This window comes from Trichechus manatus, unplaced genomic scaffold (genome assembly GCF_000243295.1).
Source record: "Trichechus manatus latirostris isolate Lorelei unplaced genomic scaffold, TriManLat1.0 scaffold00195, whole genome shotgun sequence".
NCBI lineage: Eukaryota > Metazoa > Chordata > Mammalia > Sirenia > Trichechidae > Trichechus > Trichechus manatus.
The window spans coordinates 2,772,810-2,792,073 of record NW_004444131.1 but is presented as its reverse complement, the minus strand read 5'-3'; the positions used below and the strand labels follow the sequence as shown (position 1 = coordinate 2,792,073).

At 34.9% G+C, this 19,264-nt stretch overlaps 1 protein-coding gene across 8 annotated transcripts in view; it reads left to right on the top strand.

Annotated features, from left to right (window-relative positions):
* The window catches only part of PARD3 (par-3 family cell polarity regulator), a 651,375-nt gene that overhangs the window by 328,536 nt on the left and 303,575 nt on the right, over positions 1-19,264 (top strand). For 5 of the 8 annotated variants that reach the window (XM_023741946.1, XM_023741944.1, XM_023741945.1 and 2 more), the window contains 4 exons: positions 1,591-1,716; positions 3,185-3,567; positions 7,477-7,616; positions 11,766-11,894. In XM_023741946.1, coding sequence (XP_023597714.1) covers positions 1,591-1,716; positions 3,185-3,567; positions 7,477-7,616; positions 11,766-11,894 — 778 coding nt within the window. Of the gene's footprint in view, positions 1-1,590; positions 1,717-3,184; positions 3,568-7,476; positions 7,617-11,765; positions 11,895-14,096; positions 14,136-19,264 lie in introns of all 8 variants that reach the window. The other 3 variants (XM_023741942.1, XM_023741940.1, XM_023741939.1) reach the window with 1 other exon arrangement.

The window sequence follows — 19,264 nt, the reverse complement described above, 5'->3', positions numbered from 1 at the left end:
ATGCCAAAAATAAGTTCACATAAAAATTTTCACATGATCATGTTACAAAATTTATGCTAATGTTCAAGTAAATCATAGCAATCAGCACTAGGCAAAGACTTATGATATTCCTTATACTGTGATCACATAATGTGATAACGTGTTTACTATTTGTTCTGGGGTATGTAGAATATTGTGCCATTTAGGAGGTTAGTCTTCTATACCAAATACATTAGTAATTTTTACTATGGTAATTTTGATTTGTTCCATATGGGTCTAAAAAAAGTTCATTCAAGTTTTTCTTTTAATTTAAAGTTTGATGGCAAATACCGAAGAGATAAGTGGTAGTTAGCATTATTTGAACCAGTCGTGGACTTTTTCTTATTTTTCTTCAAATACCGGTAACACACATTACTTACTTTTTGAGAGAGCTAACAAATTTTGTGGTTCAGAATATTAGACACTCTCAAATTCAGATGCCAAGCACAGAAACTCTTCTATTTCTAAAATATTCCCTATTATCCATCTCCAACCTACAATGCACGTTACCTTTACTTCCACAGAAAGATGAGAGCCACCATCTCAGCAGCGTACCAGCTGTCTTAAAACAGAAGACTGTCTTAAAACAGAAGCCATTCACAAATACGCACTCAGCCCATGTTCCACACCACAATATCTGCTGAACCATCGGACTTGCCCTGTGTGAATCATTTTTAAGCGTAGACAGCAGTGTATAGTTTGTTTCAGAAATGTAATACTGATGAGCCAGAAAATGATTTCTTATTTTTATTGAAAGCATCAATTTCTACATATCATTTAGACTGTTGTCTAAATTTTTGTCTTGGTGTTATTTTAAAATGTATTAGTGATTTAATGTGCCTTGTCTTAGGCTGGATTTTCTGGAGAAGCAAAACCAGTGAAGCATGTACACACACACACACGCACGCACGCACACACACACAAGAGATTTATCGCAAGGAAATGGCTATGTGGTTGCAGAGGCTGGCGAATCCCAAGTCTGTGGTCCGTGGGCCAGGTGTCAGGCTGGAGGCTTTTCCTGACGCGTGGTTGCAGGGGCTGCGGAAGCTGGAGAATCAGGTCAAATGGCAGACTGCTGGCTCAAGTCCCAAGAGCCGGACGTCAGATAATGATGAGCTGGATGCAGGATCCAGAGAGAGAGAGAGAGAGCTTTGCCAGAACATTCATAGATATTAGATGCAGGCCACACCATCACAGAAACTCCCCTTACTTGAGCAAGGTGGTGACTTGAGTAAGAGTGTGACTTCAGTAAGGATGTGACCTGAGTAAGAGCATGACATTAGTAAGGGCATGACTCAAGATACACCCCACACTAATCTTGACTCATTTAACATTTAGAGGTTTAAGATTTATAACACATACAATACCACAAAATGGAGGACAGTTAGATTACAAAATGTAGGACAATTACACAATACTGGGAATCATAGCCTAGCCAAGTTGACACATAACATTAACCATCACAACTTCCTTATAAGGAAGTCTTTGTAAATATACCAGCATTAAAGCAGTAGGAGATTGTGCACCGTGGAACTATTACCCGTGTAATCATTTGCATTCTTAATGTTCCAGAACCCTGGGGTTATTAGTAAAACGATTGGAGAAAGGTGGTAAAGCTGAACAAGAAAATCTTTTTCATGAGAATGATTGCATTGTCAGGATTAATGATGGTGACCTTCGAAATAGAAGATTTGAACAGTAAGTGTGTTGGCTATACTTCTTCTCTCTCATGCTTTTGGCTTGATGGAATGCAGTCGATGGGAATACTTAAAACAACATATCCCTGATCTCTGTCATTTTACTCGGAAGGAGTATTTTCTGCCATTATCTAGCTTTTAAAAATTTAATCAAACTCAAGGTAATTACTACCATTAGACTATATTTCAAAATGCCCTGTGACTGATAAAGCTCTTTTTTAAAATATTATGGGTCTAATTTAGGCTTCATAATTTTGCTTCTTCCTTACCTTTTAGAAAATTGATCAGTGTGCTGGTTTTTGTTATACTTAACTCACTTTTCTAAATTTGGTGCATATGGTGTTTCTCAGTACCAATAAACAGAAAAAGCTCCTTTCAGTCACCCTCTTGGACGCACTCAAATTTTCTTTACCCTGGTTCAAGTCCTTATTCAACTGAAAAAAAGTTGATCAGCTCCTATTATAAAAGCAGGAATGAGGAGAAATATTAAGGACTCAGGAAGACTCCTGACTAGCTGCTTCTCATGTGATAACACTGGGACCCACTACCATTAACATTTTGAATCATTCAGGTAACACTTGACTTCTTGCAATTTTTGCATACACAGACTTGAATTATTTTGTTGTTATTAGATGCCGTCGAGTCAGTTCCGACTCATAGTAACCCTATAGCACAGAGTAGAGCTGCCTCATAGGGTTTCCAAGGAGCGGCTGGTAGATTTGAAGTGCTGACCTTTTGGTTAGCAGCCAAGCTCTTAACCACTATGCCAGCAGGGCTCCTAGCTGATAATGAATGGTTAGTTGCTTTCTATAGTTTCCTAAGTAAATTTTTAAAGAGAGTTATTTCTTTGAATACTCAAACGGTCCTCCTGTAAGGAAATATTTTATGATTTATAAAAACTGTATCGGATAAAGCTGTACTTACCATATTTTTACGCAAACAATGTGGACCTTCTATGTTTGTTTGCCAACCTCCCCTGCGAAGTGTTTTCGTAAGTGCTGCTATGCCAGTTTTTTTTTTTTTTTTTGCATGTGGCTATTAAAAAAAAAAAATTAGCATAGCATACCTAAAAAATACCTCATGAGGGGGGGAGCAGTTGGCAAACACGTAGAAGACATGCATTATTTGTGTACAATACAACAATTTCTGTTAACGTTAAATTTATAATGCCTCTGTTCATGATGTGCTTAAAACTATTGTTTAATGACTTACAGTTGAGAGCACAGTATTTCATCTGTAGTTGTAGATAATTTTTATTTAGAGAATGAGAAATTTACATTTGCAGAAACAGCTCTGCTTATACCAGAGCATGCAAACTTGATTGATAAGTGGGTTATTAGTATTTTGCTTTTCACTTTCAACCAAGTCTGTCAGTTCTTGTTGCATAATTAGTATACTCAATTAAGCTCATAATATCTTTTAGTCTATCAGTCTTAATTTGCTAACTTTCCATTCTTTCTGAAACTCAGAGCACAACATATGTTTCGCCAAGCCATGCGTACACCCATCATTTGGTTTCATGTGGTTCCTGCAGCAAATAAAGAGCAGTACGAACAACTGTCCCAAAGTGAGAAGAACAGTTACTATTCAAGCCGCTTCAACCCTGACAGGCAGTATATTGATAACAGGAGTGTACACAGTGCAGGACTTCACGCAGTACCGAGGGTGCCCAGACTGAACAATCAGCACGAGCAGATAGACTCTCACCCACGACTACCTCATAGTGCAAACTCTGCCGGGAAACCACCATCAGCTCTGGCTCCAGCACCACAAAACGTATTCAATACGAGTGTAAGCAGTGGTTATAACACCAAAAAAATAGGGAAGAGACTTAATATCCAGCTTAAGAAAGGTATGGCCTATCTTGTTTTACTCTTACGGAATTTATTTTAAAAGTCAACCAACTAGCCCCAAACACCCTAACGTTCATCCCATTATTATGTGAAAAAACTGATTTTATGGATTTTTTTTTTAAAAGCTACATCATATACTTTTGAACATGTTTTACAATTGTAATTTTTATACTTTTCTGATTCATTTTGCAGTACAGAAATCAAAATTTGATAGTTCAGAGAATAAGACTTTGAAAAAAAAGTTTATGCCAAGATGGTGGCAGTTGTTACTGCAGTAAAATTTTTGATAATGAGTGAAAATGAAATAGGACCTTTTGGGGTGTTACTGTTGAACTCAATCACATAACGAACTTTAGACTGCTTTGACTGGCCCACTTGTCCAGATACGGCCCTCAATGAGGACTTCAGAGGACCTGCATCTCAGCCCCATCGTTTTGGGGATGAGCAGTGATGGTTTGTTTGAGGCTCTCAGTGGTTCACCATAGAAGGCTGAGAAGCTAGGCTGTTGGCTCTTTGTCTCCTGCTTTTCCCGAATACTACATTGCTTCCCTTTTAAAGGTGACATGGAAGTGGTAATGGGTTGCTAATTCTGTACAACACTTTGTACCCATTCCCAGTAGTTTTATTTAAGTGTCCCCCTTTCGTAGACTGTGGATTCATGGTCCAGGAAGCACACTTTTTCAGTTCAGCCTCCTGCACAGCTCAGAGTCAACTTCTGGGCTTGATGACTTTCTGATTTCCAAGTCAATGTTTCCCCCCAAGGCACTGAGATATCTTTTTGCTGTTCATCATCCATTTTGAGCCAAGCATTTTGATATACTTTTTAATCATGTCTTTCAAAATAGTGTCCTTATAAAGAGTGTTTCCTTTTTTATGAACTCAACCAACTCCTAGTTGGATGGAACTGGGTCCAAGAGAGGTTGAGTGACTTGGTCAAGTCACGTGGTTGCTGGGAGCAGATTCTTTCCATATCCTCACATTCACACAGTTGGTTGGCCGAGCTTTACAAGGCTGTATACTCTGAGATTGCTGTTTCCTTTCTAAATCATGTTCTTTATTGAACTTTTTGTGAACCATAAATTCCTTATTTCTGGTGACTGGATTTTCAGCTCCAAATACTTGGTTGATGTGAGCTGGAGTTGACAGCTTGCCTCCACTTTTGATACTCTTTACAAATACAAAGGCATATCAGCGTAAATCCTCTTTTAGCTCTTTAAGTTCCCAAATGAGGGAAATATTAGATCCCCTTTCCTTTTTTTTCTCTATTCAAATGACAAGCTGTAGTTTTTAAGCAAAATCACATCAACAACCTCAAATACAGCTGTATAAAAAATAAAATTCTGCTTGGGATCTATCAACAAAGGTAACATATTTTACTTGGCCATTGTTATAAATATATTTGCTCTTTTATACTGATAAAGGTAAATTCATTTAGTTAATTACCAGTTTTTCACAGTTATTTAACAAATTCTGACATTAATATGAAGTTTTTAAATGAAGTGAAATTTTATTTACCATTGAAAGGCAAATAAGGAATCATTCTTTTGAATACAGGAATCAGCAGTTTTAATTTGACAGCATTTAAAAAGATATGATTACATTTTATGCTATCTAAGACAGACTGTGCTTAATCAATATGAGAAAAATAGAAATAATGGTTTCCTTTGAAATGTTTTTTCTGACCTTGAATTATCTAAATGATGTAAAGCCCCATGTATCTATCTTGATTGTAATTTAATAACTGTGAAAATGTCTGACAAAAGGAGCAAAGTGCTGCCAGCACTTACAAGTGGTTTATAAAATAAATTGTGTTTACTGTAAATGTGAATGGGGAACCATGCTGATTTTCTTTAATTAGTTCTAAATACAGATATTTTAATAATAGCAATTTTTATGAGAATTGAACAAGGTTTCACTGTAGCTAGTAGATAATAATTTTACCAATTGTCATTACATTTAACATTTTTAGTGAAATACATGACAAACATAGGGTGTGTAAATGTTAAAAGTGAACTAACGTGTTTTGAGTTTTAGCAATTCTTTAAAAACAGATCAGCTCTTAAGGACTAAAAAGGGAAGCCTTCATTGTAATGATTCTTTGGCATTGTTTTGGATCTCTGTCATATAACATGACAGAACAGAATAGCCCCAATGTACTTGCTCCCATAATTATGATTTCTTAATATTTATTGCCATTTTGGCTTTCTCAAATACTCTGCTCTTTTGTAGAAATTAGCTTTTTAATAAAGTCAGAGGAGAAGGTCAGTAATCTGTTTCAGTCAGTGCAAAATGTTTTGTTGGCTTTGCTAATGAAAACTGATATCTATTTATCTTTCTTTTAAAGGTCATTGCCTGAACTTACAGATTTAGAGGTTATTGCTGATATTTTAATAGTATTGAGGTTCATATAACAGTCAGCCTTTGTAGTTCCTACAAATTAATATTGCAAAGGGAGAACAATTTAGAATTCTTTCTTAATAAATGTTATTGCAAGTCATTAGAGTGCCATGAAAGCAGAGAGACATATGGAAAAGTCCCAGCAGAATAATTAGGAAAATTTCATATAGACAATATGCCATTCAAGTCTTCAGCGCAGAAGACTTAAGAAATTAACAGTTCAGGCACATTGAAGTGACTTCAGACTTGAAGTAAATGAATGTTTTGTTTGATGAACTGGGGAATATTTATAGTAGGTTTAGTTACAGGTATATTTTCTTCATTTCTGCTTTATGTTTCTTCTTCAGCCCACATTTTCATTCATATTACTTGCCCATATTTATTTGTTTATACTTATACCTTTACATAGAGTTTTATACTGAAGTGTAACATTAAATATATTATTTTCTAGATTTTCACCTTAGCTGATCTCTTTATTTGTCCCGGAATGAGCAAGTCTTTGCCCTACATATCATTTTTTACCAAAATAGAGACTTGTATTTAAGAAGTAACTTTTTAAAAAGCTCAGGTAGAAATTAATCATTATTAGAGGTGTTATAAAAATTCTGTGACTCATAGAAACTTACATTTATCTTCACATTTTATCTTGGTACATTTTGGCTTACTGCATTTTGATTCTAGTGACATATAACCCCTTTTCCTACACTGTATTAAGCTTATAAGCCTGCCTGTCAAGAAAGCTGCCAAAGAACCTAGAATTTAAATTATACAGATCAGCTGAGTAATTTATAAATGCCTTGTTTATTTCAGTACCTTTAAACATAATGTGATGATCCTCAGAGATGATAGCCATCACCTGAGGTGGATTCATCACTGAGAAATTTGCTTTAATTTTTTATTTTTGAGAAATATACTAAGTAAGATGTAGGTGAACTAAGAGAGAACTATGTAAAGATAATATGGTTCAATCCAGGTCAGTAAATTGCCGTGAACAGTTAGTTTTGAGAGTTTCGTTGTATCTAGAAGATTCTTTTCCATCTACCTAAACATTTTCTGCTGCCTTGCTTCCACCCCTACCCTTCAAATATGGATACCATTATTACAGAGTAACACTTAATTTTTGAGGTACTATGGGTTTTAGCCTAAGTTTTTTTTTTTTTCCCATTGCGAAAAATTAAGATTATTTTTGTACCCAGAGACTAAGATCGATTTAAAAACTTTCAGCAGGCATATTTGTATATTAACTTTCACTTGTCTTTGAGAAGATTGCCACTTCTTCTTAGATAAATGATTTTTCCATATATATGTACCATTTGAACCAATCATAATAGTCTATTTTGAAAAGTCTATTACAGTCTTAAGATATTAGAAGAAATGTAAGCCATTGTGAAAGTTATACAGTGTCTTCAAGTTGAGGTAAAGAGAGAATAACAAATCCTTTAAGTTTGTTGAGCCTGTAAAATTTAAGATATCTCGTTATATTTATTCATTTTTTTCTGTTATATATCCAGGTACAGAAGGTTTAGGATTTAGCATCACTTCCCGAGATGTAACAATAGGTGGCTCAGCTCCAATTTACGTGAAAAACATTCTTCCAAGAGGGGCTGCCATTCAAGATGGCAGACTCAAGGCAGGGGATAGACTTATAGAGGTGAGTGACTTCTCTAAATATGAAGTTCCTTAATTCATGAAAAGCTCCGTTTTGATGAATAAAATCTTTTTAATATTTTCATAAAGTATGAAATAGATTATACATTTTAGCAGAAGTATGCATTACAAAGCAATGTATTTCCTTTTGGAATTTTTTATGTTATTTCATGAAACACTATCTTTTCATTTAGTTGACTCATGAAATTTTCATTATTTAGAACGTTTGGTTTATAACATTTTGTCATTATGTAAGTATAGTGTCTATTAGGTTGTATTTCTAGATTTTATATTTATGTCTGGTGATATACAATTGTTATCTACTTTGCAATTAAAGCAGAGACAAATGAAATAAATGAACACAGTGTGTCTTGTTGAGAGGAACAAAGAAATTCTGAAATGGCAGCATAGAGAATGAATTGAGATGTAAGAGTCAAATGTCAGAAAAAGAAAAGAAATAGTTTTTCAAAAGGTCCTTTCTGTACCTTCTGAGTTTCTGTTAATTGTTCTTTGAAGCTTTCTTTGAAATACGTAAACGTAGATAACTTGTTTATGTGAATGTGCGTTCAACATAAATAGGAATAAAAAGGAGAGATTGAGAAAAAATATACTTTATTAGCCATTCTTAGTATTTTCTGCAGACTACATAGTCTGTAATCTAATCAGCAGATTTTGTATTTCCCAGTTATAATCTGCAGTACCTGTGTGGTACAAACGGTTAACACACTCAGCTGCTAACCAAATGGTTGGTTGTTCGGACCTACCCACAGGAGCCTTGGGAAGAAAGACCTGCCGATCTGCTTCTCAAAAATCAGCCGTTGAAAACCCTATGGAGCACAATTCTACTCAGATACAAATGGGGTTGCCATGAGTCGATATTGACTCAGTGGCAACTGGTTTTGGTAATTATTAACCAGTACCCTGGTGGCATAGTGGTTAAGTGTTTGGCTGCTAACCGAAAAGTCTACAGTTCTAACCCACCAGCCACTCCATAGGAGAAAGATGTGACAATCTGCTTTTGTAAAGATTACAGCCTTGGAAACCCTATGGGGCAGTTTTACTCTGTCCTGTAGGGTTGCTGTGAGTCCAAATCTACTCAGTGGCTATGGGTTTGGTTTGGGTTTTGGTACTGAAATATCAATCTTAAAGTAAACTTTTAATAAAGTAAACTTTTTTCTGCGCCTGTAGTTTCCTATGTAGTGAATTGACCTTTCCAGATCAAGCTCTCCTAAAGACTTTTTGAAAAATAATGGAGTAAAGGAATAGTTTCCAGATTTTTTTCTTTATTTTGGGCCTAGATCCTTAAACCTTACTCCCTTACTGTTTGTTCCATTTTTCTATCAGTGTAGCAACTTCATGTGTGTCAGAGTAGAATTGTGCTCCATAGGGTTTTCAGGGGCTGATGTTTCAGAAGTAGATCGCCAGGCCTTTCTTCCCAAAGCTCCTCTGAGCAGGTTCGAACCATCAACCTTCTGGTTAGCAGCTGAGCATGTTAACCATTTGCACCACACAGGTACTGCAGTTAATAATTGGGAAACATAAAATCTGCTGATAAGAATACGGACTAGTAGTCTGCAGAAAATACTAAGAAAAGAATGGCTAATGAAGTATATTATTTCTCAATCTCTCTCTCTTCCTTTTGCACCTATTTATGTGAGCGCACAAACATTCACATAAATAAAAGTTATGTATGTTTATATATTTCAAAGATAGTTTCAAAGAAGAGCTTGAGTACAATTTATATTTAGAGTTTTACTTCTAGAAGGACCACTTGTCCTTGGAGTATAAATTGAATAGTATTAGTCCAATTTTGCAGTTATGTTATGTTTTAGTAAGTGTCTCAGCTGGGACTTGAATCCAATCCTCTTTTCCTCTATGTCCAAAAAAAAAAGAGTCTGTCCTGTTATCTCTGTCCTCTTTTCTTCCTTCCTTCATCCCTCCTTCTTCTCTCCCTCCCTTCCTTTCTCACTTTCTCCATTCCTTCTTTCCTTTCACAATATAATCACTTTGTTTTTGAGTCTCTCTCTCTGTTTAATCACATTATTGCTTTCTTTTAGACATATCACAAAGACTTTTGTTTTTCTTTTTGAAAAGCGTGAAGAGCCTGCAACCTGTATTTCTTCAGAAATTGGCTTCGTTTTCTGTAGTAGTCAGCTTTCTCTTAAAACTGAAGCTTCGTTTTCACATGTTTTAAACCTAACTTGCTGTATCTATAGTCAAATCTGTACAATATGTATTACAATTCCGTGGGCAATTTTTCCTGAGTATGTGGATATTTGTAATCATACATTTTAGAAAGTATCAAATAGCTAAATTTTCTTTTTTTTAAAATTGCCTAGAGATATCTTGCTTTCTTTGAACCTGTTTTTACTCATATCTTTCCTTGGTTTTTTAGCAGTGAGGTAGGGGTTCCAACACAATTTTTTTTTTTTTTCTTTCTTCCAGGTTTGTTGAAGGTTGTGGCTGGAGAGAGGCCAAGATCAAACAGACCTCGTTGAAAAAAATTTTTTTTTTAATTGTGCTTTAAGTGAAAGTTTACAGCTCAGTTTAGCTTCTCATACAAAAATTTATACATACATTGTTATGTGACCCTAGTTGCTCTCCTTGTTCTATGAAAGCACACTCCTCCTTTCCACCCCCTGCATTTCCCAGGTCCATTCAGCTAGCTCCTATCCCTTTTTGCTGTCTCGTCTCACCTCTGGACAGGAGCTGCCCATTTAGTCTCATGTATCTGCCTGAGCTAAGAATCACTGTCTTCATGAGTATCATTTCATGTCACATAGTCCAGTCTAATCTTTGTGTGAAAAGTTGGCTTCGGGAATGGTTTCAGTTCTGGGCTAATAGAGTCTGGGGGCTGTGTCTTCCAGGGTCCCTCCAGTCTCAGTCAGATCATCAAGTCTGGTCTTTTTACTAGAGTTTGAGATCTGCACCCCACTTTTCTCCTGCTCCATCCGGGACTCTCTGTTTTATTCCCTGTCAGAGTGGTCATTGGTGGTAGCCAGGCACCATCTAGTTCTTCTGGTCTCAGGCTGATGGAGTCTATGGTTTATGTGGCCCTTTCTGTCTCTTGGACTGATATTTTCCTTGTGTCTTTGGTGTTCTTTATTCTCCTTTGCTTCAGGTGGGTTTGGACCAATTGATGGCCGCCTGCTAGCTTTTAAGACCCCAGATGCCACTCACCAATTAAATGGGATGCAGAACATTTTCTTGTAAACTTTGTTATGCCAGTTGACCTAGATGTCCCCTGAAACCATGTTCCCCAGACTCCGGCCCCTGCTACTCTGTCCCTCGAAGTGTTTGGTTGTATTCAGGAAACTTCTTAGCTTTTGGTTTAGTGCAGTTGTGCTGTCTTCCCCTGTATGGCCAACACAAATTTTAACTGCAGGAAAATTTTGATATAATTTAAGTCATATGCTTAATTACCTTAAACAAACATGTTATTTTTTTGTCGGAGGAGAATAATACAGAATTTTTTTTTTTTTTTTTAAAGAAACCTCCACTCTCTACTGTTGTGCTTTCTGGTAATGATGTTACATTTCTTATGAGATAAAAGTGATGCACTTCCCTAGGAGTTGGATATATTTTAAATCTCTTTTCTCCGGTAGAATTCCCTTATAACTTAATAAAAAAAAAAAAGTTAAGGTGAAATATTGTTTCCTCCCCCAAAATATTGTCATTATTTTGTAGCGATTCTTCTTTAATGTTGCCTTTTAAAAAGCAACATAAAATTTTTCTTCAAAATTTTCAGTAACAATTTGATTGAAAATTAAACTATTTTTGATAGATTTTTACTCTCCCTTATGAAATCAGTACCTTTTTATTTTGGTATAAGAATACCTATACTATACATGACCATCAAAATATCTTAGCTCAAAGCCTGTAAGTTTTGTGTTAAGTTCACATTTTAAATGCCCTGGCAGTTGTAGCTTTTGGTCGATTGATGAATACTAAAATATTTATTAGTTACCGTCTTACATCTGGATAGCTGGTCTAAGTTTCTTTATCCACCACAAAAGCCCAGTGATTATCAAATTACTGCAGAATTTACCATCAAATAAAATTATGTTCCACAGCAGACATGGCCAGTCCTAGAATGTGGGTCTTTTCTTTTGTTTGCACAGAATTGCAGCTGAAAACTTTTTATTTGTTTTAGGTAAATGGAGTCGATTTAGCAGGCAAATCCCAAGAGGAAGTTGTTTCCCTGCTGAGAAGCACCAAGATGGAAGGGACTGTGAGCCTTCTGGTCTTTCGCCAGGAAGACGCCTTCCACCCAAGGGAACTGGTGTGTAGATTTAGAGCAGATGAAAGATTTGTTATGCACATGAACCAGCTACCTTTAGCAAATGTTTATTGAGACGTTTTCCAAAGAGTTTTCATATTTTATATTTCCTTCAGCTTTAACCTAATACAAGCATTCTTTTCTCTCATACTCTTTCAGTTTTAGAAATAGACATCCACAGTCATGAGTGTAGAGATATTTAAAAATCAGATTGTAGGGATATTGTCTTGGACAGCAAATGTTCATTACTGAAAAGCTTTCGGTTGGACAGATTGAACACAGAGCAGTTGATTATTTCATAACTGTCACTCCAAAGGCTGTGGTTGAAAGCTTACCATTCTCTCCAGCCCAAGGACACATTTTTCATAGTGTATGTAGGTAAAGCAAATAAAGATGTTTACTTATTATTGCATGAAAAGGAGCACTTGAGAAAAGATTATTATTATTTAAAATAAAAAGACCCTAAGTGGAAATAAGCCCCACGACTGTTAATTGCCAATATAGATGACATTATTTGAGGTGATATAAATGAAATTAAAAGGCATTTGTTTGCAGAGGGGTATTGGTATTGGTGTGAGTGAAATATGTATTTTAAAGGTACATAGTTCTGAGTATTTTTCTGTAAAAAATACTGGGTTTTATTTACATGCAAACATTAGGTAATTAGAGGACATACCTTTATCTTTCATTGTGGTGAGAAATTGTTTTACTTCAAATACATGTGGTATTTTAAATATTTCAAAACAGATTCTAGTTGGGTCATTTTAGAATATTTGATATCTCTTTCAGCCAGCTTTTGTCTAAACAACAGTTAATCTTTATTATTTATCTTTACGGCAAACATTTAAGGATGCAGTTCCCAAATTTGTCACATAGCCTGATCCCCATAGGCTCTAACTTCACGTATGGATATGTCATGGTTGATAACATTTTTCCTTTATTACAAACCAAATAAATTTCAGTCCTCTAACTATCCCATCCCTTGATAACACACAACAACTTACTGCACTTTTGTGGAAATCCTAGCTTGTGACAGGGTTGAAAAGTGAACACTTTTGTTTTAAGTAGGTTTTGAATAAACTATAGAAACGTCTTTATTTATATTTGAAAATGTTTAATGCATTCTTTCTCAATTTAAATTCTGTTTCCCATTTTTCTCCTACTGTTATCCAATTTTGTGCTTAAAATGCCATCTGATCTTAAATCTGGAGATGCCTCTATTAAATTGTAAATGAGCACTTTCTAAAAGAAAAATAAGCTTTAGATGTGATTTGATGGGCTTTAATACTTCCTCACTTTATCTCAGCCTGGGCAATAGTTAGCATCATTAAATTGCTAAAGCTTGAACCACTGCTCTTAAGCAGTCTTTCCAGAGCTGGTGCCAGCGTACAGCTTGCTTAGGGTTATTCAGGTTCTTCTCGTTCAATTTTGATCTTCCCGGCTTCTGTTTTTCCCTTCTGCCGCTTACTTTGTTTTGTTTTTTTGTTGTTATTTAGTTTATGGCTTGTGAGCTTTTCATTAAAGAGTGAGCTACTAGGCCATCAATCTATTGTGCACCTTGCAGCTGCCTTTCAAGATTTAAAAGAATGAAAACCTGAATGAAGACTTAAGTTACAGGGGGTGTTTAAAAAATTTATCTTTGAATCAAAGTAACAAATCTTTCTCTTCCTCTGTTTGGGGTGTCTGTGTTTAAATTCTGTGTTTAAGACTAAATACTTTTATTAATATGTGCCTATTTAATAAATCAACCTGTAAGTATCTATATAATTAAAGCAACTTTATATTATATGAAAAAAAATCACATTCCTTGTGTAATTTTTAAAAGTATAATGCTTGTGGTTCAGACTGTGATTCAGACTGTTTTTATCTGGTCTAACTATCAAATTATTATATACATTATAATTTAAATTTATTCAGGAGAATTAAAAAACAATATTATAAACAGTGCCATGAACAGGAAAAGCAGTTTGGTAAGATTTGTTCCCCTCCAAAGTAATTTTTACTTGTTCATTAAAAATTTACATCTAGGAAAAAAAATCTTAAAACACACACACACATACACACAAAAAAGAATATAATCATGCTTTATATATTTTGTGGATTTTTGAGAACCAACAAAATTTCTTTTAAATAAAGCTTTGTGTCCCTGTGTGTTGAAGATGGCTTTGGTCAGTCTGTATTTATGTTTTTCTTCAATTCTTCTAGAATGCAGAGCCAAGCCAGATGCAGATTCCAAAAGAAACGGTAAGAGCTTTGTCTTTTGCAGGATGTAGAGGTGTTGGAAAGATACATGGAACTAACTTCTTACTAATTAATCATGAAGTTACATGTTCTCTCTTTCTTTTCCTGGCTCATAATAGGTAATACGTAGGTTTATTCAGTTCCAAAGAGGTCTTATTTTAAGATGACTTACTGTTACTACCCCAAATACAGAATATTTTCTGATTATTTTTGGTTGGGCAGGCATAAAAAAGAGGAAAAAATTAATTTCCTGTTCACTCCTGTATTGAGGGACCCAGATTGGTTAGCCTAATAATTTGACAGATATATAAAGGACTGCATAAGTTGTGAAATGCTATAAGTGGCTACAAAGTACAAGAAAATTAAAAGACAACTTAGGTATGGAAAAAATCAAGGAGGGCTAAAAGAATACAGTAAAAGTATATCATAAACAGGAAGAATAAAATGAGATGTCAGTAATTAGGCTAAACATATCAGTTGTCATAATAACTATAAAGGGCGTAATTTATCTTAATAAAAGTCAAGTACTCCCAGATTACATAAAAAAGCAAAAATAGTTTTGTCCTGTTTAGAAGACAAATCCTAATACAGACCAATAAAAGAATATATTGATTCTAGCAGGTAATGCTAGCACCGTGAAAGTAAGGATTGCCATATCAGTATCTGTGAAAGTACTCTAGTGTAGTTACACTGCTTCAGAAAAAAAGAGAGGGTGTTTTATAGTGACACATGATATAATCCATTAGCAGTTCTAACACTCAGAATCTTTTATATACCAAACAGCATCATTCCCAGATATACTTACAATATGATAGGTTGAAAAGTGAACACTTTTGTTTTAAGTAGGTTTTGATAAAACCTTAGTTTTAAGTAGACAATTTAACAAAACCATATCCACGGCGAGTAATATTAATACACATCTTTCCCAAAATTGTCATATTAAATAGCCCAAAAAAAATGAATATAAAGATTTGAATAACGTTTGATTTTCTTTACACATTCTTATACAGACAACTTTGTACCTAATAAACATGCAAACAAAAGGTGTGTTATTTTCAGATATTTCAAATATGTCATCTACAAAAGTAGATGACAAACCAGGCCTCAGAGGAAAATTAGTAAACAACCACGAGAATTTTACACATTAATAAATGTGGATTGTAGAAAATTCATAGCCCTAATTTTTTTATATATAAAATAAATATGTTAGTGATAGCTAATTGAAACTATGATGGGGGATGTGGGTGTGCGTGTATTGGGGGCATGGTAGGTTAGGAGGTAAGGGGAAACTGGACAAATTGACTCTAAAAAATAAAGCGGGGGCACAAGAGTCAGTTACACTATTTTAAAGATAATGATGGTAAAGGATACCATAAAACTACAATAATTAAATCAGCATGGTATTGTTACAGGGTTAGACAAAAATGTCGTTTAAACAGATTGGAGATTACAGAAACAGGCGTGGTATGTATATGTATGTGCAAGTGTGAGAGTGTGGTTTGTATATGTGTCTTAAATGTGGCATTTCAAATTAGTGGCAAAGAATGGCTTGTTTAGTATTGAGAACAAAAAATTAGTTAGATTCCACTTCCTTACCATACACCAAAATAAATCCTAGTTGATTATGAATTTAAGCATAAAAATATACTAAAAAGTCTTTAAGAGAAAAAATACATTAAAATCTCTCGGTTAATTTTGGATTGTGAATGCTTGTCCAAGCATGACAAACCAAAATGTCATAAGAGAATAGATTGACAGATTTGCTTATATAAATATTCAAACTTTTCTCTAGTGGTACTCATACTGTGAAATAGTGGCACGATAAATGCTAAGTGGAGAAGTATTTGCAACCTGATCCCTGGGTGAAGGACCATTTCCTTTTGTGGTTTGGAATGTCAGTATCATGGAAGTTTTTGGAAAACAAGCGACTTCACACATAAACTACATCTGTTAAAACATAAGAAAATCTGAGAAGGAAAATGATGATATAAGCAGTAAACATAGACATGTTCTTTCAAAACATTTAGTCAGTCCTGTTGAGGAAACTGATGACAAACCATCAAAGTTACAGATATTGGGGGGAAGATGCAGCATTGCTTTAAATTTGTATTCTATTAAGAAATGCAACATGCATACTGATCCATTCCTCACTCTAAGCCTATGTGTTCATAACAGCGTGCCAGGGGAATGACAATTCATTCATGTTAACAAAAGAAATGATGCATACATGTATGCGTGTTTTACTTCTGATTACAAATGGAAACTTTTTGACAAGCGTTTTCCAAATGAAGTCAAAAGCAGAGTTTTGTTTTTAAAATATTTTTCTTTTTGGTTTCTTGTAGGCTTTTTTTTTTTTTTTTTTAAATGTCCTCGTACACCATCTGGGACTCAGTTTGTACTTTTTCTATGCCACACCATTTTTGGTTGTTAAAGACTTCATGTTAAAAACTGTTAATTAAAGAAAATTACTTTTGGGGTCTCTGCCTCTGTTCCTTTTTTGTGGTAGGTGTCTGTTCCTGGCTAGTTCCTGGCACTCAAGGAAAGCTGCATGCCAGGCTTCTGCTGTCTCTATTAGTCTTCCTTAGTGATTTTCTTTTGTTTCAGGCTCAAGGTCTGTGACATCCTAGATTATCTTTTTGCTCAATGGCTAGAAGTAGGAAAAAATGCATCAGTGAGTTCATCATAAATCTCAATCCAGTGTCCAACTTTTATTTTGACTTTTCTCAGTGTAGATTTTGAAGCAAACCGTGGTGCATCCCCTTTAATCCACAGGAAAGCTACCCGTAGGTAGAGTTATTTTCTTTTTCTCTTCCTGAAGCATGATATTATAGCTATCAGGAACTATACATGATTCATACACCCTTACAGAAAATAGAAAATATTTCCTTTCACCTTTAAATGTTAACCTTGCTCGTAACTTTGAAGTACTATCAAGGACTAACATTTACTGACCCATTATTGTGTTAAGTTCTTTATGTGGATTATTTCATTCATTCTTCACAATAACCATGATGTTGTAGGGAATATTATCTTATTTAAAGTAGAGGGGAAAAGAACTAAATTGGGAATATTTAGGTATTTTCTCCCAAATCTTATAGCTAATAGTTAAGTGAAGGAGTCAGGTATCAACTTAGGTTGTCTGCCTCTGGAATCTATAGGGCAGTTTTCTCTTACACTCAATATATAGGGTGTTATGGAACAGTTTGGTGTCTGGAATTTAAAACACACACACACGTATGTATGCGTCTGAGTTGGAATCAACTCCACAGCAATAGTTTTTTAACAGTTAAGTACCCGACTGCTAGCCAGAAGTTTCGTAGTTCCAACCACCCAGAGATGCCTTGGAAGAAAGGCCTGACAGTCTGCTTCCAGAAGGACATCGCCTTGCAAACCCTATAGAAGAATTCTACTCTGCACATATGGGGTCACTTTGAGTTGGAATCAACTCAACAACTAACAACAACAATGTATATATTGTTTAGTTCCAAATTGAGTGTTGATAAAATATGATTAAATTTTGCAAAAAAAAAATCCCATGCTCAGATGGCATCTTATTACTGGAGATGATGAGAAGAGGTTGCCTTGATTTTTTTTGTTACTAATGGATTGACATGTAGGCCCTACTGGGACATGTACTTAGTGCCAGTCATTTCTGTTCACTGCTCCAAGGACACTTTGCCTGTTCCCAGCTTGGTGACTGACTTTGCATATACTTTTTCCTTACATGGGTTGCTCTTCCCTTCTTGGCTTCTCCATATTGACAGTTAACATTAAAATCTTACTCATTTCTACCTACTTCATAAGGTTTTCCCAGGCTAGCAATAATATTTTGTTCCTTCCCTGATTCTTTGTCATGTTGGTCTGCTTGTTGTTTGAATGTATTTGTTGAATGCACGTGTCTTGTTTTATCATTAAGATCTCTATTATTATTTAAACATTCATGTGATTATAAGCACCTTGAGAACAGCTATGTCCTAAAGCACATAACTGGTAGCCTAACCCAAAGTAGAAGCTCAGTTAGTTTATTTGTTGTTTGAGTATTGCTATGACTCACAACTGATTAAGTTGAGGGAAAAAAAAAAAAAAAACAGGTCATTTAGATAGATGAGTGTTGTTAATGGCCATAAGAGCCTTTGAATTTTTGAGCTGTAAGTTCCCTGTACATCTTCCAAATTTTGTGTAAGTTAATGAGAGTGAGCAATTCAAAACTCTAATTTTAGGTTATCCATTGAAAATTGTGGCAAAATGGTCACCTGCTGTGTGTCCTAGACAAACTCTTTTGCCTTTGAAAAGCTTGTGAAGTTTATTCACTGGGTAAGGGACTGTCATTGTGGATTTTCTGGTTGGAGTAGAGGTTCTATGGAGTAGTGAATTTTCCTACTGGTCATCACACTGTGACTTACCGAGTGTCATTTTCTTTTTTGGGCTTCCAATGCAAACTACTTAGAAAGCTCCCTAAGAACTCTTGGGTGGGTTACGTATAAGAGTATACCATAATTGTAATACAAATTCAGAGCTATTGTGAAAAAGTGGAGCTTTAGAGAACAATATAGTCTAGAATTGAGAGATGATACTTGATCCAATCCAAGATCACACATTGCATTTAGTTGTCATGCCTCTTTAGTCTCTAATCTGGGACATTTCTTTGGTATAATCTTTGTTTTTCATGACCTTGACATTTTTGAAGGCCAGTTACTTTGTAGAATGTTCCTCAGTTTGGCATTGTCTGATGTTTGCTGGATTGGATAAGTATTTCTCTGGGTTAACATTAAACTGTCTGAAATATTTTTTTCCTCAGTATTTTTATTATCAAGAAAAAAGTTTTGAATCCTTTACATTTTATTTGGCATCTACTGTTTGAATTAGAAAAACACAGTAAAGACAGCTAGGACATTTTAACTTTGCTAAAAAGAATAATTAACCATAAAATGCCAAGAAAAATGACATACATAAATGTTAACCACACGTATGAGATAAATTAAAATATGTGACTTAAACTTTATAGTATGATTGGAGTCATTCATTTATGTAAAAAAATCAAGATATCTCTTTTAATAATCCTCTTAATTAAAAACAAATATTTTTATTAATATTTATCTGGAATACCCTCATGTTATTTAATCTCCATAAAA